This window comes from Acinonyx jubatus, chromosome C2 (genome assembly GCF_027475565.1).
Source record: "Acinonyx jubatus isolate Ajub_Pintada_27869175 chromosome C2, VMU_Ajub_asm_v1.0, whole genome shotgun sequence".
NCBI classification, from domain to species: Eukaryota; Metazoa; Chordata; class Mammalia; order Carnivora; family Felidae; genus Acinonyx; species Acinonyx jubatus.
Window position 1 is genome coordinate 44,923,888 of NC_069384.1, and position 25,393 is coordinate 44,949,280.

The following is a 25,393-nucleotide window of genomic DNA, read 5'->3' on the forward strand; positions in this document are numbered from 1 at the left end:
AGTAAGAAAATGTAAGTGGCAATAATAGGATCCTCCAGATATGGTAAGTGTTGTTACATACAACTGTGAAAACCAACAGATGGAAGTTGCACGAAGGCAAATTTTGTATTGATTTTATATGAGTTCGGAAAGCCCAACGATGAAACAGACTGACACAGAGCATAGTTACAGAGATGCAAATAGAACAGTAAAAGAATGTCCACAATGTTCAGGCTCTTCCCAATTCTAAGATACTTTGCCTAAATGATAGCCATGATATTTTAATATTATATTATTTATCAACCTATCATATAATGTGCACCAAATAACTTTTCACCCTCTTTTATTTAAACAACTTAGAAGAAAGTATTTAATTGCTTTGAGAAGAACTGTAGGTTTCTCTCAGAGAAATCCAAATTGCATTATCAAATAGAGGAATGGTTTTAATAATTTATCCTAAAGGCTGAATTTATAGAGTCATTCAATCAACAAACATATATTGAGCAGTTAATAGGATTCTAATACAAATAATGTTCCATCTGTACTCCCAAAGAGTATATAAGTCTAGTAGAAGTGACAAGAGACGTGGAGGATGGATACTTGAGTGCAATAATAGGTAATGGACGAGTGCATGAGGTTCAGGCTAAGCACATTAGATCCATCTAAAGAAGAATGAGAATAAAAGAAACTTTCTTAGAGGAATTAACACTTAAGCAGAGTCTTGAAGAACAAGTAAGAATTAATTTGGTTAGAAGGGTGAGGAAAGGATATATTATTAGCAGAAAGAACATGTAGGAAGAAGCTACAGAAATGTGAAACAGGTTAATAGGTTTATAAGCCTATAAGCATTTCCTTACTCTGGGAGCAAAGGGTCATTAGATTAAAGCAATTTTGGGAAATGTGGCCAGAGAGATTGACAAGTTGAAAAACAATGGATAAATGAGAAAAACTGCAATATTTATTAAGCAAATGATTAGTATGGAAATTAGATGATGAGTTCCTACAAATCACTTTTAAAAGACTCCATTATATAAAATGGAGCAAAAATATGAGTAGCCAATTTGCATAAAAACAAATATGATTAGTAAAAATAAGAAAACGTATTTAATCTCACTATTACCCAAGATATGCAAATTAATACCAAAAATTTCAATAGTTTTTACCTAATTAGCAAAAGATTGATAATACCACTGCTAGGGAGGGGATGAGAAAATAAGAACATACTTGTCATTCACTATTGGTAGGAGTATAAATTGACACAATTGACAGACTTCTTGTGGACTATTTGAAAGTATTTATCATATTTTAAAATTAACATATTGTTCAACTCATAAACCCTACAATGATGTAACTATTCTAGATATACACACAATAACCCAAATACTCACCAAAAAGGAGATGGTTAGATAAATTATTGCTTATTTGTCCTAGTGAATATTATGATGCAATTAAAAAGGAGGTAGATCAATATCAAGGAGGGTCTCCAAGACATGTAATCAAGTTTAAACATAAAGAAGCATATTTACATATCTACTTTTATAAACATACATAGCATACAAAAACATCTGAGAGTGCACACATCAAAATGATAGCAGTAAAAGGCAGGGATTAAATGAATGATAAAAGGGAATTTTCACTGTTCTGAATTGTTTAAATTTTAATAAGGATATCTTTGTGCATTACAGTGTAATTTAAATTATAAACATTATTCTTAAATCTGCAGGGAGCTTTTAAAAGGTTTAAGCAGGGAAATCACATAAACACATTTGCATCTTGGTAATGCCTTCCTGCCAGCTGATGTAAGGGCAATTGGAGGGACGCTAACCTGAAGATAGGGAAGTCAATTAACAAATGGCTCCAATGGTCCCGAGTAAAAGTAATGGTGGACTTAAAGAAGTTTTACAGTTGTGGTAAAGATGCAAGAAGGAGATGACTCACAACAATATTTTCTACATGGAATCCATAGAACACTGCACCTTAGGATGACAAATGTGAGAGAGGTCTAAATGATCCTCAAGTTTCCAACTTAGCAATTAGCTGAATGGTCAAGTCCATTCACTAAGTGAAGGGATACAGGGTGTGTGTGTGTGTGTGTGTGTGTGTGTGTGTGTGTGTGTGTGTGTGTATGTATGTTGGGGAAAGAATTATAGGAATTATGATCCTTAGATCCTTGCTATCCTGAGGAATGGGGGAGTTTGAATAGGAAGGCTATCTCAAAAGAGATTTTCTGTGAAATCTTTTTTTTCCAATAGAAAATACCCATCCTATATAGAAGGTGTCAATGACAAATGAGTTCCATCAAAATGTATTAGATTTCTATGTTGCATACCTGAAACTAATAATGTATGTTAATTATACTTCTGTAAAAAAATTGTTTTGTATCCTCTAGATAAATTATAAATACACATCATAAAATTGTCAAAAAATGTATTAGATTTCTATAAAGCTTCAAGAAGTTTACACATTCCACAGAAGTTATTCAGTAAATGTTTCCCTTGAGTAATCACGGAGCAGCTACATCTACCTATGATGTTCGTAGTATCAGTGGGAGACAAACAGTGTATTGATCTCACCCACTAGAGAGTTGTACAAACATTCAAACACTCCCTCCATTCCACTCACCAACCAGCCTGACCAGCCGACATTCAGGTGGAGGCACAAAGTTTGGGGAAGTCTTCTGTCAGAATAGCTTAAGTATACCCTGACATATAAATCTTGACAAGCTTGGGTTCTTTTTGGGTCAGCAATATTTTCTGTCCTCAGGTTGATCCCAAAGTTACAGAAGTTAAGTGGAAAAAGAATTCAATTGAGGCAGACTACTTGTTTTTCTAAATTCAAAGCATACCATCTTTATTTTATGTATACACTTTATTTTATGGTTGAAAGGTAAAAATAAAAACTCATTCATGTACAAAACTATGGCATTAAAACTAGATTAGAAATGACTTTTGGGGTGCTTGCATTTATTAATCAGAATTAATTCTTGTCAAAAGTAAAAGGTTTATATCTAAAAATGGTAGAAAATATATGATAAGATTCATCTGGTCATTTATCAGTTTTTAAGTGTTAAGGATACAGTGAACAAGATCATAGGATATTGGCCTCATAGAAATTATCTAATGGTGGAGATGTACAAGAATAGTCTAGAATAGCCAAAATGATAATTATTAAGGCTGTTTCAAATTCAAAGAGATAAAGCAATCATAGGATATTGGTACAGTTAATTCAGGAACCAGGCATGTTAAAGGAGGCAAATCAAAAATCAGTTTAAGATTAGATTCTGTTGGGAGTAACAGAAAATTCCAAATAACAGTGGGTTAAAAGAATAAAAATTACTTCTTTCATACATAAGCAACATTCAGAGCAATCTATGGCTAATAGGAGGGCTTCATGATTTTCAAAGACGCAGGCATCATACTTGAGTGGGCTGTCTTTAGCACACTGCCTAGGATGGATGCTTACGTCCCATGATTTCAGAAAGAGGAAAGGGTAAACATGGTCTATTTCCTCCTTCTGGGACACATACACTTACTTGATCACATACAGCTTAATCAAATAACCTCATCTGGATGCATAAGAAAGCTGGAAAAAATATGGTCTTTATTCTGGCCAGCTATGTGCCAGCTAAAAATCAAGGAATCTGAAAGTACGAAAAAGGAGGAAAGAGATATTTACGGGCCACTGTCAATCTTGGCCACCATGAGGTCAGAGCATGACTAGGGATGTAGAACTTTACTCCAACATTAAGAATAAACCAACGTTGTTCCATTTATGGAACGTCCAGCATATGATATAAGAGGCTGATTAGGTTGTAAAAGTTCTTTCAGATGGGGTATCTTCACCTAGTGATTATTCTTATGGTTTTTTCATGATATACATTTTATAAATTAAAAAAAGCTGAGGAAACTATACTTTTTTGTCTCATTAAAGACTGAATATTTGAAAGTCTCACATTTGTTCATTGTATGAGATTGTGCTTAAAGTTTGGTGAATCAGTACTTTATAAACACACTCACACATACACACACAAACATGCAACTTTATCTTTATGCAACAATTTTCTTTGATCTATATATGTCATTTACCCAAAAATCTATCTCCTTTTCATTGTTTATTTCTTGACAAGCCTATTCCACTATCTATTATTTATCTTTGCCAGCACTACTTTTCTATAAATACAGTTTGCTAGATTATACCTACATCTGTACTTAAATACGAACTTTCTGGGACTCTTTCCAAACTAAGAGTTTGTGATTACAGTTAAGCAGTGACATTGTAACTTGCTTTTTCCTTTCTTGGAAGTACTCCATCTTCTTAGGTCACTGCCATCCAGTACTGCGAAAATGTGATTTGAAAAGCAAGTTTAAATAGAGCTTTCTAATTAGGCTGCATTCATTTATATTTTCCCAAACCTGCACCCAGGTTACCCTAAAGTTATATGCACCCAATTAAAGAATATTCAATTTGAGATCTCTATGCCTTTGATCCCTATGAATGGGGTAACTCTCCATGATTGAGCTTGATCCAACTGCTCATTCAGCTGAAGTGAATTAAGTCTTCTAGGGCACCAGGGTGCCATTTAGGAAATTACCTCTGCCAGCACACTAAAATTACCTCACATGGGTGAGCAGCATTCTTCCAGGGAGTAGTTTCATCACCCCACTTCGCCACTGGCCCAACCTTATTGATGCTAAAGGGTGATTCATATGACACAATATTTACCTATGGCTCAGACAGTAACAACGGCCTGCTCCATTTAAGAGCACATGTGCCAGTATTTAAAGGGTAAATGAGAGAGCCATTTTGTTTGGATTTTTTTTAGAAATCAGATATAAACAAAAGTGCATCATTGTTCCCTAAACCCTGAAACTATAAAATGTGGTGATAAACTCATCACCATATAATAATTCAGCTCCTTAAAAGTATCAATAAACAAACATCTTTTTTCTCTATTAACACAACATGTACACAAAATGAGTCTATTTAAGTAGCAATAAAATTGAATGTAATACTTTGAAAGCAGTAAGTTTTTATTTTTCACTTACAAATATAAATGTCCTTTTAATTTTAACTCACTCCAGTACGTCTCTTAGATAGTACTTCTCTCTACTCCAGACATTTATTGGTTCCTCTTTTGAAAACTAACATCCAGAGCATAAAATACTTTTTGTGATGCCATAATTTGTTAAATAATGCTTTTGAAAGTGGCTGGGTGCCCAAAGAGTCCATGCAGAAATAAAATGCACTCAAACTGCTTTCAAATGTTTTCCTTTCCAGATATATCATGTCAGAAGCTGCCATTCCTCTCACACTGTCGCTATATCCAAGAAGCTATAATCATGCACCACCACGAGAATATCTTAGCAAACTACCCAAATTTACATCCAAGCCAATATTGAAAACGTAATAAAAAAACATGTATGCTAAGTGAACTAGTAATCTAATAATACAAGAGGCTGAAACTGCTTTGGAATTAGCTCTGAAAAATACATTGATCCGGGCATTTTCAACAGTGAACAACATCTGCTAGCTCCCTTTTTCTCACTTTCTCTCTTTATAAAATCCATGAATCTCCTTCAGCAATTCTCACAGAATAGGATGTACCTCGACCCTCATTTTGAACTCAGTCTAATGGCTGCCATGGATGACCTAATGGTCAGCAGTAGTGAAAATGGTGGCACAGCAAGGGGCTGGGAGATTGTCGGTAGAGGTATTATTTTAGGCAATCTGGACAGGCCCAGTTCATGTGGCTTAAGAGTAATAAAATCAGACTTATTTGAGCCTGTTTCTATTTTTCTCCCTTATTACCAGCAATGAGTGTTACCTCAGATCAGACCTGGAAGTTAATATGGTTCCTAAAGGCACCAAGCTTAAAAATGGGAATGGCCTCAATAAAAATTAAAAGATACATAAAACTGAATAAGGCCTGACTCTCTTCAAGCCCATTTCACACTTATGATCATATTTAGAGATAGATCCCAACACACTGTTATTAGTTTGCTTCAGGCCACAGTTGAATTTGCTGGCTCAGATCTAGGAGAATTAGGCCCACAGAAAATGAATGGTGAGTCAGTCTCTCCCTCAGAGAACATCATCCTTAGTTCTGTGCTGCACATTTCTCTTGGGCTCAAGCAGTCAAGATTGCTCTGCCCTTGAAATCTTCTCTTTCTTTGTCCCTTAAATGCATAAATGAGAGGACACATATAGAATACTGAAAGAAATGAAGTGGAGGGTATGTATGGAGGCCCCTTGTCTGGCTGTTTGTGTCATTAAGTGTCCCCATCTGTCTGTCTGAGAATAAAGAGCATATGAGCTAGGGAGTATGGCTTTGCATGCCATAACACTTTTAATGACTCTATTTTTGATTAACCCACTAAACCAATTACATGGATTTTGTCATTCCACCCTCAGAAGCTGCTCTCAAAACCATCAGTAACATTGTCATGAGTCAGGGAGATGTGGATGTGCTTTATACTTCCTGTGTTTACCTTCACAACTGACCCTGTATGCAGCATACCATGCCCAGTTCTGTCAGAAATAAAAATACAAAAATGAGAAACTCTTCAAATAACTTATTGTAAGCTGTGTCATGAACAGAAACAATTATACAGCAAGGAAAAATGTAAGTGAGAGAGGGAAAAGGGCCAAGAAAGGTTGGAAGAGGCCTTATGTGAGTGACTGCTTTGTATCAGATATTTTTTAAAACACTGTCTTGTATAATTGTCCTCATAACAGACTGTTTTCTACATGTTACTGAAATGGGAATTGAGGCTCAGGGAGTTGAAATGACTTGAATACAGTCATCCAGCAGGCTAAGGCACAGCAATGTCTTGAAACAGAGCCCCTCTGACTTCAGCACCTGTGTGCTTTCCATGGCAGCTTTACTGCCTCCTGAGGGAGCACAGATGAGGGCAGATTATTTCAGCCGTGAGAAAACGGAAAGCCTCTTAAAAGAGATGGCATTTAATCAGGGCATTTAGAATGGGTCAGGCCAAGGTAGGGCATTCTTTGTGTTGGAAGGAGTGAGCCACACATTTAAGTAACAATGAAAATTCTTATGTGTTTGGAGTAAAAAGTCAAGAATTTTTGAAACCATTTTTTTAACAAAAAATATCTTGGAGTGCCTGGGTTGCTCAGCGGTTGAGTGGCTGACTCTTGATTTCGGCTCAGGTCGTCATCCCAGGGTAATGGGATCAAGCCCCACATCAGGCTCCACACTGAGCCTAGAGCCTGCTTGAGATTCTCTCTCCCTGACCCTCTCCCCTGCTTGCTTGCTCTATCTCTCTCTCTCAAAAAAAAAAAATAATAATAATGTGGTAATCAACATGTGAACATTACACTTAGGTGGTAAAATTCAGGTTGCAAATATAAGATAAACATCAAACAACACCATACTTTCAGTTTAACAGAAAGTATAACATTTATGGGGCACCTGGGTGGCTCAGTCAGTTGAGCGTCTGACTTCAGCTCAGGTCATGATCTTGAGGTTTATGGGTTCGAGCCCCGTGTCAGGCTCTGTGCTGACAGCTTGGAGCCTGGAGTCTGCTTCCGAGCCTGTGTCTCCCTCTCTGCCCTCTCCCCCACTATCAGTTTGTCTCACGCTGTCTCTCAAAAATAAATAAATGTAAAAAAAATTTTTTTAAAAAGAAAGTATAACATTTATGACAGTCATGCTTAACACCTAGGTTAGTACAGAAATTGGCAGGGATGTCATAGAGGCATGCAAAGATTTAACAGTTCAAAAACCCTTAGCACTTCTGAGAAAATATGAATGGGAAATATGTGGCAAATATTTCTGTAATATGGTAGTTTCAGTCCATTAGTGATCAGTATGCATTTAAAGTAACTGTAGCTGTTTTTGAACATGGAAAGCTAGATTCAAAGTAAGTCTTTGCTCAACAAGCTAATGATAGTATGAATCCCTTATATTTAAAAGTATAGTTTAAGGGCGCCTGGGTGGTGCAGTCGGTTAAGCGTCCGACTTCAGCCAGGTCACGATCTCGCGGTCCGTGAGTTCGAGCCCTGCGTCAGGCTCTGGGCTGAGGGCTCAGAGCCTGGAGCCTGTTTCCGATTCTGTGTCTCCCTCTCTCTCTGCCCCTCCCCCATTCATGCTCTCTCTCTCTCTGTCCCAAAAATAAATAAACGTTGAAAAATAAATAAATAAATAAATAAAAGTATAGTTTAAATTTGAAAAGTTTAAGGTAAAGCATTTTTGTTTTTGTAGTAACTTTAAGATATTGACACTATGCTAATAAATAGGTACACTGCTGTGCAATTAATTCCATTACCATATTTTATATTTGTTGGTCATCATTAGCATAAATTTTATGCTTCAGAAGAAAGAGATCAATCTAGCAAAATGGTGACAATTAATTTTCTTTTAAAGAGAGATTGACCAAATTTAAGGAAGAATTGATATCTCATTTTCAAATTACTGATACAGAATTACCAGAGAATAGTTATATATTTTGCCCAACATCCAATAATGTGCAAAAAGATTGCAAGATAGATGCATTTCCTGTTCAATTTCCAAAACTAAATAAAAGCTTCCTGACTGAAAGCATTTACATTTTTCACTCTGTAAAGTAAACATTAGAAAACAAAGTACAAAAAAAAAAATGATCTCTCAGCTTCTGAATAGCCCACTTAGTTACATAAAGTATTTTCTGTACAAACACTTTCTCAAATTCAAAAGATATTTACTTCCTAAGAATATGACAAAACAGTCTTCATTTCAAATCATTTGGTCCGTTTCCATGGCAACACTGCGGGATTCCTTGGCTACTGTAAGTTGCATTAGTTGACTATGGAATTTCTCAATTTGCGTCTTGATCTTGGTCTGTTCTATACACCAAACAAACTAAATCATTTGTTATTTAATTCACAAACTCCCATCAGAATGTCTATATTTGAGAACCACACGTGTCTTGATAGGACTGACAAGGTCAGGGCCAAGAGACTGAATTCCTTTCGAGTCTGGTACAGCAGCATCTTGAGCCCATGATGGAATAGGAAAGGAGGCAAGGCCTGGACTGGAAGCAGTGCAACCTGGCCCACCTACCTCTGAAACCATACTTATTCCTTGGGTTTGAATTCATCAGTAGGGAGAATGTGAATTTTTTTAATGAGGAATAACATGATCTGAATTGAAAGGACTCAAGGATGTGTCCACCTAAGTGTCTACACACGCAGGGAGGGACATGGAAGGAAATCCCACATGTTTACCTTGAGTGCAAATTGGCTACCTGGAAAAGTGGACATGTCTTTGCCACCACCACACCTTTATGGTACTACTTCAGTCATACACTTACGGTATCAGAATTGATGCAAAGTCATTGGGGTCTTGATTAGTTTTGTTCTCTATTGGCTATTCTCAATTATTTTCAAGACTTACTGTGTTCCTTGATTATTTTCAAGACCAAACTCTCGAAATGATAACTATTAAACCAAATTATCTTGTTATCTAATCCGTACCACATACATGTCAAATGAATACCATTCTTTTTTTTAGGGTTTTATTTAAATTCCGCTTAGTTAACATACAGTGTAATATTAGTTTCAGATATACAATACAGTGACTCGGTTCTTCCATACAATACCCAGTGCTCATCTCAACAAGTGCACTCCTTAATCACCATCACCTATATCACCCCCCCACCCACACCCACACCTACACCTCACTCTGGTAGCCATTAGTTTGTTCTCTATGGTGAAGAGTCTGTTTCTTGGTTTGCCTTCTCTCCAAATCAGTACCGTTCTGACCTTAAAGAGCTAACAGGTCTTTGAAAGGAATTTCAATCACTTAGCCTTTAATGAGACATGTTTGGTATTATGTTTTAGCACATTTTTTGGTAGATAAGACGGCCAATGATGTTATCACCCATATCTGGAAGTGAAACTAAATCCATAAACATTCTCTTTCATGCTTTGTACATGAGAGACAACAGTGTGATACACCTGACAGCAAGGTACATGCTAGAAACCAATGACTAATCCCGACTGAAGGCAGCCTTAGAAAATTACAAAGAGGCAGAGGCAGCCTGCCTCATGACCTCTTTATCAAGTGTACAAACTTCCCTTTAATAATGTGCCAGATATACCCACAGTTTATAAATATTAAATACATAGCACACTCTGGCTGCAAAGCTAAATAGATCTAGCTCTCATACGCATGGATAAATGCTGCTTAGCAGCTCCTTAACTGACACCTTGGCACCCGAGGTAAAAAGCATTTTTATAAAAGAACATATAGGGTTTTGTTGTTGTTGCTGTTGGGTGTTGTTTAAAGAACATATGAAGTCTGACCCCAGAAAGAAAAGCTGGGTAGCAGTCCGCTGACCAAGGCCCTGTGTGGTGACTCCATCAGGAAGACATGCTTTTCAAGTACAGGTCACCCCTTCACCACTTCTTAGATAAAAGAACTCTAGAATTTAAATTTTTTTATTAGAATTTTACTTGTCCCTCATTCCTAAGTGCTTCTTCATAAGCACTTCGTGGAAAGTCACAAATCTCATTGAACTTTAATAATTATACACAGTTTTGAGGATATTTATATTATTAGAGTATACATGGTTTTAAAATCTCTGATATCAAGAAAACTCAGTCTGTTATTTATCCAAATAAAGTCAAACTGCCTTTGAACTATTCATATAAAGGTGGTTTTAATTCAAGTCAATAAACATTACATCGAGCCCCCACTATGTGCAAGCTCTGGGACTGGACATACAGAGGAGAATAAAACATGCATGACTCGTCCCTGTTCTTCAGGGATCACATCCTAGTAGAAAAGACAGACATGTAAGCCAGAAGTCACCTGATGGCAGCCCACAGGCTGAACTCAGCTAAGAGGTATGTTTTTGATTTGATTTCTACAGTGTTGTTTAAAACATCTGAATTTGTTGCCCTTAGCCAGAACTTTCATTTGACCCAGTGCCTTTGTCATCAGTTATTTTTGGTCATCAATTTGACATACCTATTTATTATACCCGAAGGGCCATAAAGGCATTTGCATTTGGTATTACAAAATTGTAAACAAATAAATAATGTATCTATGATAGTGTTCTACCTCTGTTCTAGTAGCTAAGACTAAATGGGGGCACAGAGGAAAGAATATGAGTTCTCCCTGGGTATGTCGGGCATGTTTTGACAGTAACCAGAGGCCAGAAGGGCTTTTCAAGAGGAAATGTCACGGAGGCATAGAGACATGCCATGGTAGGTCAAGTTTAGGGAATTAAAGAAGATAATATTTCTCTCTCACTATTGAACGCTTACTTTTAGCCGCTAACAGGCACTTCCCATGATGTGCAGTAAACCAGTATAAGTGATATGTTTATTTTTGCTCCATTTTTCAGATGAAGAAATTATCAGAGAAGCTAAATAATTTACCCTAGATGAATCAGCTGGTGAATGATAGAATCAAAATTCTGGTCTCAAGCCTAGGCATTTTCAAAAAACTGATGAATGTGTTGGCATATTGCAAATTTAGTCAGGACAGTTTTTTAATAATTAAGATTCCAAGTCCCACCACATACAAACATAGGTAAGACCACTGGACATAATCCGTATTTGGGGAAAATATAATTCAATGTAACAAATGGCATAAAAATTATGTAAACAGATTTTTAGAACTTAAAGGAAATTCGGCTAAGTGCTAGTCCAAGTTCATCATTTTACAGATAAGGAAACTCCAGACATTTAAAACATTTGTTTTTAAAGAGTCAGAGAATGTCTACTTTAAATATAAATTTAAAAATACTTTAATAAATGTCTTTTTTTGGTCAGCTTCAGAATATCTTAATTCTCTTTGTTAATGCTAGCTTTAAAAAAATACAACCACCATAATTTTATTATGCATATCCTAAAAGTTTAAAAATAACTCAAGGAAAGCTACAAATTTCTTTTTAAAAGCATTGCAGAAATAACTCATAAAAATCCAGCCATGAAACTACCCTTTTTGCTTCAATACTTTTATTGTGACCTATTGAACAACAACAGGATGATAAATCTATAAAATTCATATTGCAGTGACCTGAAGGATTAAAAAAAAGCCAAAAACAAACAGTAATGGTTGCATGATCTTTAATTGTATTTGGTGCTGCAGAATCTTCATGGAGATTAGCTGTGTAGCTAGCTAAAGAGGAAAACATGAATTTAGTTGTAGGCATATTTCCATTTATAATAATTTAGGAAATAAAAAGATTTTGTAATTGTAACTTTGGCTTAGCTTAGTTAGAATCATTTCCTGAAAATAACAGTATCCTATCAAAAATTGATTTCCTCTTTTTGTACTAGAAATGTATGTTGTAGTGCCAAACAAAAACAAAACAAACAAAAAAAATAGGTGCTTCAAAATATTTACTGAACAAATGAATAAGTGTATGAATGAGTTATTTATGAATGTAATAGTTCCCTTTCACATGTTAGGCCTAATTGATAATTAGGTCTCATCTAGGCTGTTGGCCTAGGAAGCAGTTGAACAGGCTCAGTACTCCTTTAGATCCTCGCAAGATATTTGCCGAAGGAGCAATTTATTACTTTTCATCTAATCATTTTTTCAATCCACTTATTCCATTTGCCTTTATTGAAACCCTACTCTGTGCAACTTCTGATCAAGTTAAAGCAGACAATGTTGGGGTCCCAGCTGGCCCACCTACTACACCACGATGAGGCAGGTATCTTTTCTCCACCAAACTAGGCACAGCAGCTTAGTTTTTCCTGCATGTTATTAAGTAAAGAGAATTAAAGATTTCTTTGGAGTAAAAAAAAATGTATTCTTTAAATGCCTTTTTTGAAAATGGCTTCTTACTGTTTCTGGTCTTCCTTCAATGGTCATATAACTCTTAGAGTCTGAGCCTTCAACCACCATCACAAAATATTAGTAAGCATATGTTCAAACAAACAATGAGCTTATGGTTTTGTTTTGTTTAGTTTGTACTTCTCTTGGTAGGAGAGAGAATGTGTACTCTATAAATTTTTGGAACAGAAATAGAAGAGAGGCACACAGGAAAGAAAACATGAGATACACTAGGACTGGAAGGAAACACACTTTCTGACGCAGGATGAGTGGAATGGACAGGTAGACAAACAGCAGGTAGATAGACATACAGATGGATAGGCAGGCATATGTATAAATAGAGAACGAGTAGAGAATCTTTGAACGTTCTGAAGTGAGAATTCCTCAAGAAAAATAGCACTTGAGATAGCCTTTGGTTTAACAGACTATGTCATCATTGAACTTTGCTCATTCACACTGTAGCTCAGAGGTACCATCATTAACCTAAACCACACAGTCATGTAGTAGCTACCATATGCCTGTTAAAGAACTGAATACTGGATACTTAAGGCTGAAGAAAGGATCTCTACTCTGATGCATACATACTCAATTCTCAACTCTCCAAAATTTTAGTCATTCCTTTTTCAGTAGACATGTTTGAGCCAAAACTCTCTACTATGTGAATACTAATTTGTTTATGTTATATATTTATTCAGATATACTTTGTTACCTTTTATATTATTATAAAACACAAAATACAAAAGGAATAAAATTATTTTGACATAATATTCATTTTATATACTAACAGCATAAAATGTATCACTATAGGATCTGATGATTAAGTTCAGCTTATTTTGACACTTAATTTCAAATAATATTCATACCACACATGCACAATATACACGAGATGCTACATATTTAGGACTTTTTGTGATTTCTTTTTGTATCAGTGTAGATCATCCTTGCATCACATTATAGTTGACAAAGAGCTCTTTTTAGCAGTTGGAGACGTGGCTTTTCCGTTTTCTGTGTGTTCTGTGTGTTTGCTTGGACCTTGACTACCTATTTTCTAATGTATACACAAGGTTGAGAACCACTGTATAAGGAACAACATGGCTTCTGGGATGACTGCCTGAGGCCAGGTGAAATCAAGGTCTTGCCCTAATTGTTAAAGCTCTTGAAGTAAATGTTTTCCTTCATAAATACTTCAGCATTTTTCTCACTGTTTTATTGTTTAAACAAGCATTCTCCAAAATTCTCTGAGTATACACCTCTAACAATAAAAATGTTGAGCATTATACATGGGGAGTATTATGAATACATTTTATTTACAATTTATTTAATACACATGGGTGCATATATTTCCAGTTTACAATTCTAAACTGTATTTAACTGCGTCTAGGTGTTCTTTTTCTACACATAGGTCAAAATGTGTATCTGCAAAAACAAAACAAGATGGGGACGATTTGAAGTAGCCACATCTGAAAAAAATTCATTATTATAGGGATATTTCCTTTATTAAATTTTTCAGACAAAATTAAATTACTGATGCATGATCTTCAAAGAAGAGATTTTTATCTGTTCGGTTTTTGTGTATGTGAATGGTGGAGGGCAGTAGTTCTGCATTAGAAAATTTAATCAGCCTACCTCGGTTTCTCACCCAAAGAGATTTCTTTTTTAAAAAAGAAATTAGGACGATTTAAGGATATTGTCTTATATTTATGATTATTTACTTTAACCCTTACAAGCAGCCCCATGAGGTAGGGTCAATTGTTATTTTCACTTTACGTATAAGGAAATTAAGGCATAGAGTTTAAAGTCATAGTCAACTTTTTACACAAATTCTTAATGATATTGAATGTCCAATGTAAAGTTATTTCAAAGAGATCACTGCAATATCAAAATAAAATTTTGTTTCATTTGGTTTAAGTGTTAAATATATTTTACTATAACTCGCTGAAAACTGGTTACTCTATAGACCACATTACTTTCAGATAATGTGGGCAATCAGAATCCTCCATTAATTGATCAGACCAGATGTCAAAATTCAGGCCATGTCAACTTCTGCTTTTTTTTACGCTGTGGTTACTAGCAACCATTATTTTAAGGATGGTTTACGCTCAGACAATGTTTCTCAGTGGTGTTACTAGCATTTTGAGGGAAATGCTCCTTTGTGCAGTGGGTATACCAGTTATTGCGATGCCTTTAGTTCACATGCGGACCCTCACTCACTAAATAATGTCTTAACCCAGTCATAATTTGCAGTACTCCCTAAGCAACCTTGACAACCACTGAACTACTGAAGGACGGATAAATTAACTCCTGCAGCGAGTAACTTATGTTAATTTACCTTATACCAGTAGTTAATAGTGTCTTTTGTTAGTGTGATACTCAGAAGTGTTTGGAATTATATTTGAGTAGTGTTGCCAGAGTTAGCAAATGAAAATACAGGACACCTGATTATCTGGTAACTCTATATTAGAGATAATATAATGCTAGTGTCCTATCCTGGTGTCTCTTTAACTCACCGACTCCAGATCACTAACAAATTGGAAACTCACTTGTTTGAGATTTAGAAAAGCATGTGTGAAGTGACACATCTTATATTTCATATTTGTAGTGGCTAAAGGAATACTTTCATCAAATGAAAATCTAATTTATATTGACAAAGAGTCTGTTGAATGCACGTAAAAACAAAATACTGATGGACATTTATATTTATCCTGCTACAGGTGTTTGATGTTGTTCATTCTTTAACTACAATATAATTAATAAGTTCCACAATTGCTTATTTATTTTGTTGTTGTTGTTGTTTTGTTTGTTTTTAAATCCACTATAGTTTACATACAGTGTAATATTAGTTTCAGGTGTACAATACAGTGATTCAACACTTCCATACAACACCCAGTGTTCATCACAAGTGCACTCCTTAATCCCCATCACCTATTTCACCCGTCGCCCCACCCACCTCCCCTCTGATAGCCATCAGTTTGTTCAGTATAGTTAAGAGTGTATTTCTTGGTTGATGTCTCTCTTTTTTCTTTGCTACAATTACGTATTAAAAAAAAAATAAATAAAGACAGCGAGGGCCAGCAACTTAAGCAGTAGAGCAAACCAGACTAAAATTACTTCATATCAAATCCCAGAAGGTTCCTGAACTTAATTTCTTGTAGATTAAGAGATAAGGGAATTATAACAAATAAATTCAGCTTCATTATTCAATTGTGAAAACAGAGCTATAATGTTTCATGCAATCTCTATTGACATGACTGACCCTAAGGAGGAAACTGATAAGGCATTATTATCACATAATATCATATTTCAATTGAATACGTATTCATGTACACCAGCTTTTCTGTTTGTTTCATATATTAAAAAATGACAGTCCCTTAAGGAAGAAATGCCACAATAAATGAAAGACCTTTTAACCCACAGTAAAGAAATATCACAAAGCCATTATGAATGATGCAGCAGGTTTAGGAAAATGAAAGCTGCTATTAAATATGACAGGCTGTCACAACAATAGAAATAGTAATCAATGTAATCATAGCAATAAAATAATATTTGTATTTTGTTTCTTTCAAGGAGTTAAAATAATGGACATCTTTTCTAAGTTAACAATTTCACATAATATGGCAAAATAATAAAAAGAAAGATAAAAATCTCTAAATCTGAAGCATATTAAAATTATTTAAAGTCTGCTCTACACACTTTTGTTTTTCTCAAAATTTCTTTTGAGATAATTGCATTTATATTTTTTTTCCTTTCCTGTGCATGATTATGTTCTTTGGTTTTTTGTTTTTTTTTTTTTTTACAATCTAGTATTCTTTTTTCTAAGTTTGTTTGTTTGTTCGTTTGTTTGCTTTTGAGCGAGAGTGTGCACACAAGCAGGGGAGGGGCAGAGAGAGGGAGAAAGAGAGAATGGCAAGCAGGCTCTGCCCTGGACTCAAACTGAACGAACCATGAGATCATGACCTGAGCTGAAATTAACCAACTTAACCAATTGAGCCACCCAGGTGCCCCTACAATCTCATATTCTTGAACCAAACTTCTTATCACTTGGCTTCAATAAGTCCATAATCATCTAGAATTGGAATATTTCTGTTTTTACCGCCTATAATAAAATCTGAATTTCTTATAATTATTTTCTCTGTTGTAAAATCACCACTTCTTTTGTAACTTTAAGAATACAGTATAAATATATAATTGTCTCTACCTGGTATTCAGTAATGCTCCCTGGTGATGGGTACTTTCTCAGACAGTGTTGAAACATTGCAACGTGGAAAATGCCTTGCATGGGAAACATTGTACATGAGGAAATATTTGTGCTCAATGATATATACACCCCATGTAATAGCAAAGGAGAAATTAGATTCATTGTTCATCAAAAGTTCCCTCAGAACTACTGCTTGGCACTTTAGCCACATCTCTTCATGTTTAAGGGATTCAAACTCTGCTGGACCTTTCCACTAAAGCCTCATAAAATCAACAGCAAAACCAGCTTAATTACAGCATTTGATTTTCTTTCCATGCTTTCTTTATTCCAATACACAATAAATAGGCCTCACCCATTAAAATATACATTGTAACTTCGTTTTCTAAGCATTTCTAAAGATCTAAGAAATCCTGGCTTTTCTTTAGCATCAGCTCTCTCTGTAGAAGCAAGTTGTATAGAATGTGTTATACCAGGTCCCTTTAATCCTGGTCAGATTTCAAAGAGGCTATGAATTTTAACATATTTTAGGTGTGAAATTTGTGTCAAGGAACAGAGTGAAGTCTCTTCAAAAATGTAAGACTTGCTAAAACTGAGCCTGAGAGGATTGATTCAAGGTCTCTTTATTTGAAAACTGCTGGGCCTGATTGGAGCTTCAGGGGCCCCAAATGATGTGCATTCCTTATAACCATCAGTGTAACTTGCTTTTAGAGTGTTACTGTGATTAAACTTAGATATACCATATCAATTACCAGTACTGCCCATGCACTGATAGTGCATGTATATTAAATTTTCTACTGAATGATTTTAGTGTCTTTCAGGTCATTGAGATACCAAATTATAATGCTGTTATTCCAAACTGAAGGGTTTCTGATTCATATTCAGAGAATAGCAATCTCCCAAATAGGAAATGGCTCATTATTTATTTTTAATCTACACTGGGAAGATTTTGTCCTAGGAGTCTGCCACCTAAGTGACATCACTTCCCTTTTTCATGCCTTAGTTTGCTAGTCTATAAATGAGAATTTTTTGACTGGATGAGCTATGATGTCTTTTCCAGCTCTGACATTCTTTTATTCACAATTCATGATATAATCTTATGAATAAACTTCCAAGTGGTTTCCTGTTGGGTTTTTTTGCTTCACAGTAGCCTTCTTAAAAGTGAAAAAGCGTGTGGTTCTACCTTTGAAAGCTCTGTCTTCTCCCTAATAGAAAGGTGTAACAAATTAAGAATTGTGGATATGGATTTCCTTACCGCTATTTCAAAAACATATATAATTGCTGGGTGCTGTAAAAGCTTTCCTCATTTTAAGCACCACTGCTGATAGACCTAAAGCAAAACACTGCTTCTTCCAGTGCAGCTTTGATCTCAGATCCCGCTGTGGCTGTCTCCTGCATGTCTGTCACTCATGTGGACGACTCTGCAAATAGACAACCTCAGTGACTTTTATTTATATCTGCTTTGTCAAATGTAGGTTTAGAAATTTTATCTTCACATTCTACTACTTGTACATCTTTTGGGATTGTAACTAGTTAAGAGTACTTTCTTTTCAAAACCTAAGTTGATTTTTTTTTAATTATGAATAAAAATGCATTCATTCCTTTTAATTTTATAGCTTCCTTGTAAGGTTTGATGTTTTTATTAATGATAGGATTTTTTCCCCAGTTAAATGATCAACAGCTTTTCCACAAATAGATTTTGATTAATGTCCATTTTTATCTCTTGAAAGGATCCTTCCCGGCCATTGGGGTGGAGGCGTTTTGCCCCAGCTTCCTGAGGGCAGGGTTTTTAAATAGCATCCAGGCCCCGCATCCAGTGCCAGGGGGAGGATCTCTGCCCCCCAGGATTCCTGCTGGTAGGTATTTCAGGTGAAGTTTTCTGCCACCATATACAGCACAGGACTGTGCTCACAACTGAAAGATACACAATACAGAAATAAATATTTCTAAGATATATTGTTGAAAGAAAATACAAGTGACCTTTCTTTAATCCAGGGACCACATTTATAATATCTAATGCCGTGAAAGTGGTAAAAGGAAGTGGAAGACAGATCTGTAACCTGAACACCCAGTTAGCATACTGCTGCTGCCTCCTCTAGAATAATTTTTACATAAATAAGGACTAGAGCTTCAGATCTCAAATTTTATAACTCAAGAATAAAAATAAGATAAAGTGGAGCTACTTTGCCACTTGGAATTCACTAGAAAAGAGAATTAAAAACAGCATTATTGACAGGCAATTCCATGTTTGCACAAGTTTATAGAGATTTAATTAAAGTTTAATTTTACTAAAGAGAAATGATTGGAAGAAAAGCCAGAAAGTAGCAAATTTGAAACTTGAAGAACTTTTTTGAAAAAGAAAATTAATGCACAGTTTCCCCTTAAACATGTCAGTCTGACCAAAGCTGTATTTTATCAATGAAAGAAAGAAAATACAGGGAATTGAGCATTTTTCTTCATGTTTATTTATTTATTTTGAGACACAGAGAAACAGAGAGCAAGTGAGAGAGGAGCACAGGCTCTATGCTGACAGCACTCCAGGGCTTGATCCTACCAACCATGAGATCACGGCCTGAACCAAAATCAAGAGCTGGATGTCTAACTGACTGAGCCAGGCAGGCACCCCGGAAATCGAAAATTTTAAAATGCAATTTCAGGGGCTCCTGGGTGGCTCAGTTTGGTGAAGCATCTGACTTCAGCTCAGGGCATGATCTCGTGGCTCATGAGTTTGAGCCCCTTGTCAGGCTCTGTGCTGACAGCTCAGAGCCTGGAGCCTGCTTCAGATTCTGTGCCTCTTCCTCTCTCTGTCCCTTCCCCACTCACTCTCTGTGTCTGTCTCACAAAATGAATAAACATTAAAAAAAATTGGTAAAAAATACTTTTAAAAATGAAATGAAATGAAATGAAATGAAATGAAATGAAATGAAATTTCAAAGTTTAGTAAATCACTTTCTGGATTATCCATGATATTATTTCAGAAACAAATTGTTTTTTTCCCTGTCAATTTATAAAATATCAAGCTACCTTCTTCTGTTGTATAAAAGATATAAACCCACTTTATATTTTATATGTGTCTTAGAGAAATAGAATTAGGGTATTGATTCTTGGAGTTTTGTTTTGTTTTGTTTTTTGAGAGAGAGAAGCAGAGGGCGAGGGAGAGAGAGAATCTTAAGCAGGCTCCACGCCCAGTGGGCACGTCATGGGCCTCAATCTCACAACCATGAGATCATGACCTGAGCTGAAATCAAGAGTCGGACCCTTAACCAACTGAGCTACCCAAGCGCCCCTTGGAGCTTTATTTATTGTAATTCTAGGGGCACCTTGGTGGCTCAGTTTCTTAAGTGACTTGATTCTGACTCAAGTCATGATCTCATAGTTCATGAGATCCAGCCCACGTCAGCCCCCCACTGGGTGTGGAGCCTGCTTAAGATTCTCTTTCTTTCGCCTTCTGCCCCTCTCCCTGCTGTATCAAAAACATTTTTTTTAATTAGTGTAATTCTGCTGTTTTTTAGTCATAATTGTGCCACAAATTATGGTGATGACATCAATGTATTCAGGAGGGCTGGCCCAGCCAACCAATCCTGGGAATGTTTGAAGACACTAGGAAATCCAATAAAAACAAAATTCCAACACGCACATTTCTTGCTTTTCTTAACAATATTATACCAACAAGGCCTAACAGTATTACATTTCTATTTTTCTGTTGCTCTTCAATTACCCTTGCCTTCTTAATTAAAACATACAAAATAGCAAATCGTAAATATGCTTTGATGTCGTTTGGTTTTATCATTGGACAATTACCGATATGGTTGGAGGCTTTGTGGCCAGCAATGCCACTGATACAGTAGGAACCAAAACTACATGAATTTAAAGCTAGCAGTTTTAATTCTAATGAGTGCCACTTTTTTTTCCTCTTTAGAAACAAAAATGGTATCAGTTGCTCAGAAATGTTACTATTCTTACTGTTGGTGGTGATGGGGGTGTTGCAAAAGACACAAAATAAAAATCTATGTAAGCTAAGCTCTCAGAGCTGCAAATATAAAAAGGCAGTTTTCACATATATTATTAATATCTCAGTGATTAGAATTGAGGAATGGATGATTTGTAGTTTAATAGCTTAATCCTTAACTCTTAATGACAAATCTCAGTGGATTTAGGTATGTTTGGCAGAAATGACATTACAAAGTTCAGAAGTAACTTGAATTATTCAGCATTACTGCTAAAAATAAATAAATAAATAACCCTTGTCATTTAGCCACTGAGAATAATAGAAGAAAGATGATGTTTCTATAGCACATACACAGAAGCAACTTTCTAGAGAGAGATCTGAAAGAACACTCTAGCACTCTGTTCTTCTAGGCTTTAAGCCAAATTTGCCTCCAGCTTTCATAGGAAAGAAAACTCAGTTCAGTTTCCATGACTTACATACAAATCAGGTGTAACAAAATTGCTTCATAAAAAATTTATAGATCTAAACTTGTTCCTGCTCCCTCAAACTGAAATTAACTCAACTCACTTTTCCTGTCTTATATCACTTTGATAAGTGATCCCTGTGCATTTCCTCTGGCACTATTCAGTAATGACTGCTACAATTTCAAAGGTAATTTTTATCCTCTTGCATTCATCTATAGGTTATTTCCCGAGAATTTCCTTTATAATTTTGTGTAAAGGAGAATGAAGTAGTAATCATGAGTTTTTATTCTTTCATATTTTTTAAAAGTATTTCTTTGCTATCTAATAAATGAACTCATCACCCGTTAGGTTTAAGACATCATCAAGAAAATAGTTCCTCCCTTGACCTGTACCGTGGCACTTTGAACAGTTGGCCAATGTTTGATGGCGACTGGGCAGCAATCAATTTGCTTTATCCCAATTGATTCTTTGTCACAGTACTTTGAGGGTCTCAAAAGACATTAGCTATGTGATTCAAGGAAATCACAAAGCCTGTTCTAATGATGGTGCTAATTTAGTTCCCAGTTACTTATCTTAATCGAATTTAAATGAGATACACGATGATGTTTCTTATAAAATCATTTATTTGTATTCATGTCACACTATGCTATCAAGGAACAGTGTTTATATAGTACTTATTTTTTTAAGTCTATTTATTTAATTTGAGAGAGAGACAGAGAGCACACACACACACACGGGAGGGGTAACGAGTGAGAGAGGGAATACCAAGCAGGCTCTGCTCTGTCAGCGCAGAGCCCAATGGGGGAGTTGCACTCATGAACTGTGAGATCATGACCTGAGCCAAAACCAGGAGTGGGACTCAACCCACTGAGCCACCCAGGTGCCCCTATAGTACTTATTTTTGCACTAACTGCAATGAATCATTTAATTATGAGACCCAGAAAGCAGACAAGCCTAAAATCAGTATTTATTTAACTATTGTCAATTGTTTATACTGTCTATATGACCTTTTTTATTTCTAGAAAGGTCGTAGTAAAGAGTTATCTTTCTTAGTTCCAAATAGAGAAAAATGCCAGAAACTAATTGACTGAAAATTAAATAGCAAGTATATTCATATATTTATTTTCTTTCTTTTTTTAAATTTATTTAAATTCAAGTTAATTAACATATAGTGTAGTACTGGTTTCAGGGGTAGAATTTAGTGATTCATCACTTATGTATAACACCCACTGCTTATCCCAACAAGTGCCCTCCTTAATGCCCATCACCCGTTTAGCCCAATCCCCCCCCAACCTCTCCTCCAGCAACCCTCAGTTTGTTCTCTATAGTTAAGAGTCTCTTATGGTTTGCCTCCCTCCCTGTTTTTATCTTATTTTTCTTTCCCTTCCCCTATGTTCATCTCTTTTGTTTCTTAAATTCCACATATGAATGAAATCATATGATATTTGTCTTTGACACACTTATTTCACTTACACTCTAGTTCCATCTAGATACATTGTTGCAAATGGCAAGATTTCATTATTTTTGATCACCCAGTAATATTCTTTGATGCAGTGCCTTTCCAGCAGTAGTTACTCAATAAAGTAAGAAAAGTCACAGGAGAGAAGAAGAGACAAGAGGAGAGAAGGAAATAGAAGAGAGAAGGAAGCTGAGAGAGGAGAAGGTAGAATGGCAGAACTGATATTATATTTTTTAATGCAAAGTCTTCCCCTGCTGTATGCCTCCTTATTAAAGTCAAATTTGGGGCACCTGGGTGGCTTAGTTAGTTAAGGGCTGACTTCAGCTCAGGTCGCGATCTCAGAGTTCATGAATTCAAGCCCTTCATCTGGCTCTCTGCTGTGAACACAGAGCCTGCTTCAGATCCTCTGTCCTCCTCTCTCTCTCTGCCCCTCTCCCACTAATTCTTTCTCTCTCTCGCTCTCTCGCTCTCTCTCTGAAAAATACATAAACTTTAAAAAATTAGAATCAAATTCTACCTCTCTGAAAAGAAGTAATGCCCCCTTTCTAAATGTATAATCAGTCACGTACTCTAAAATGGAAATAAATTGTCCTCTTTAATACATGTAGTTATTTCTTTTTTTTAATTTTTTAATGTTTATTTATTTTCAAGAGAGAGAGAGAGATAGAGCATGAACAGAGGAGGGGCAGAGAGAGAGAAAAACACATAGAATCCGCAGCAGGCTCCAGGCTCTGAGCTGTCAGCACAGAGCCCGACATGGAGCTAGAACTCACAGACTGCGAGATCATGACCTGAGCTGAAGTTGGATGCTTAAACAACTGAGCAAGCCAGGTGCCTCCATCAAGTTATTTCTTTGATTTAATTCTGTAGGCATACAGTATCTGAAAGTAGGATGGAACATTTTTATCTGTCACAGAGCACTGATTACAAATAGGGTCTTAGATTTGTGGCTTATCATATGACAGACTCTGCCTCTACCCAAACCCTTTATGTTTTTGGTGATTTCATACATATAGCATATACAAATAAAACCAGCATAATAAAGTTATTGAGAAATAAAATTACACAGTTACAATGATAGGATAATATATGGACGTTTCCTGATTTATTCTTTCTGTCACTGCACAGCAATAACTATCTGACATCGTGTAGTATCTTAAATTTACACTAAGATCCAGACATTACAATGTGTCTTAAAAACTAGACCTACTTATAAAATATAAAAGCATACTCATTATCTAATATTTACTCATAAAATAATAACCTAGGTTAGTAGGTTTAGATCATCGAAATTCTAGGTTACATATTTTAGCAGTTTTTAGTCAGTTGTGGGAGACTGTATTTTTCTTTAATTAGGTAAATATTACATATATATTTATATGTAAATATATATAATTTACTATATATAATATTTATATGCATATACACATTATACACACACACATATATATATAATATTTACTTAATTATACACACACACACACACACACACACATGATTCAAGACCAAACTCAAACATACGCTTTAAACTAACAAGATTTATCAATTATAACCAAAGTCTATGAAAGAGAAAACAAAGGAAACAGGCAGCATGAGGGATTTAGAAATAGATAAATTCTGAAAGAAATCATTGTTCAAGATCTTCCTAATACTTCCTTTGTGGTTAATCTTGGAAGCTCTTCAGTTGTTGAGGGACTGTTCTTCTGAAACACCATCTCAGTTTGTCTGCTAGTGCTTTAAATACAATGCTATATATAAAACACCTCTTTTGACATTTTTACCTGAGCTTCTCTTCATTGCCTTCCATGTGTTAGGTTCAAAGTAAATGGCAAAGATGGAGTGAATCAATCCCACGAGACTCCTCTGCTTACACTGAAACAGATAGCAGGAGAAATACGAACATATGGGACCCAAACACCAGATTTGCAGTCACTAAATATATAACTAAAATAATGTTTACTATTATTTTTTTACCCTTTGAAAAAAGATTTGAATGAGCCTTCTACTCAGATAGCCAGACTTTTTCATATCCTCATGAGTGCCCCCTGACTAGCAATGTTAGGAAATGAATTCACAGTCCGATTTTCTATACACTAACAACAGATCTAAGTAGACCATTTCTATAGCAAAGGACTTACAGAGCTAAGCCAATATTAAAATGTATTCAAAATCCATTAACCATGATTATCAATATTTTCCTTTCCATATTTCATGTGAAATCCTATCTGATATGGAGTCAGGGCAAATATTACATGCACTATTATTCAGGCAAAAAATTTTTATTCAGAAGGCATATAGTTTAGATGGTAGAAATAAGTTAGGAATGATAAATAAAGTTGAAGCTGCAGAGATTCTCAGAGCTAGTGAATATAATATCAGTTTTGATGCATACAGAGGACTGAAGAAAAGCAGTAACACAAATATATAAGACTAAGTGGCAGACTTTGAAAGAATATATGTAAGTTAAGGAAAATTGGCATGAACTCAGTATGCCAAGGAAAATCAACAGTAGGAAAGTATATAACTTTTAAATACAATTGAACTGCAGTTCAGAAAA

General features: G+C 35.6%; 1 protein-coding gene across 7 annotated transcripts in view; it reads left to right on the top strand.

Moving 5' to 3' along the window:
* Nucleotides 1–25,393, top strand: part of EPHA6 (EPH receptor A6) — an 856,998-nt gene that overhangs the window by 684,195 nt on the left and 147,410 nt on the right. For 5 of the 7 annotated variants that reach the window (XM_027077585.2, XM_027077586.2, XM_027077588.2 and 2 more), the window contains one exon: nt 18,695–18,820. The exons of the other annotated variants lie outside the window; for them this stretch is intronic. In XM_027077585.2, the coding sequence (XP_026933386.1) occupies nt 18,695–18,820 (126 nt within the window). The remainder of the gene's footprint in view (nt 1–18,694; nt 18,821–25,393) is intronic. 7 annotated transcript variants of the gene reach the window in all.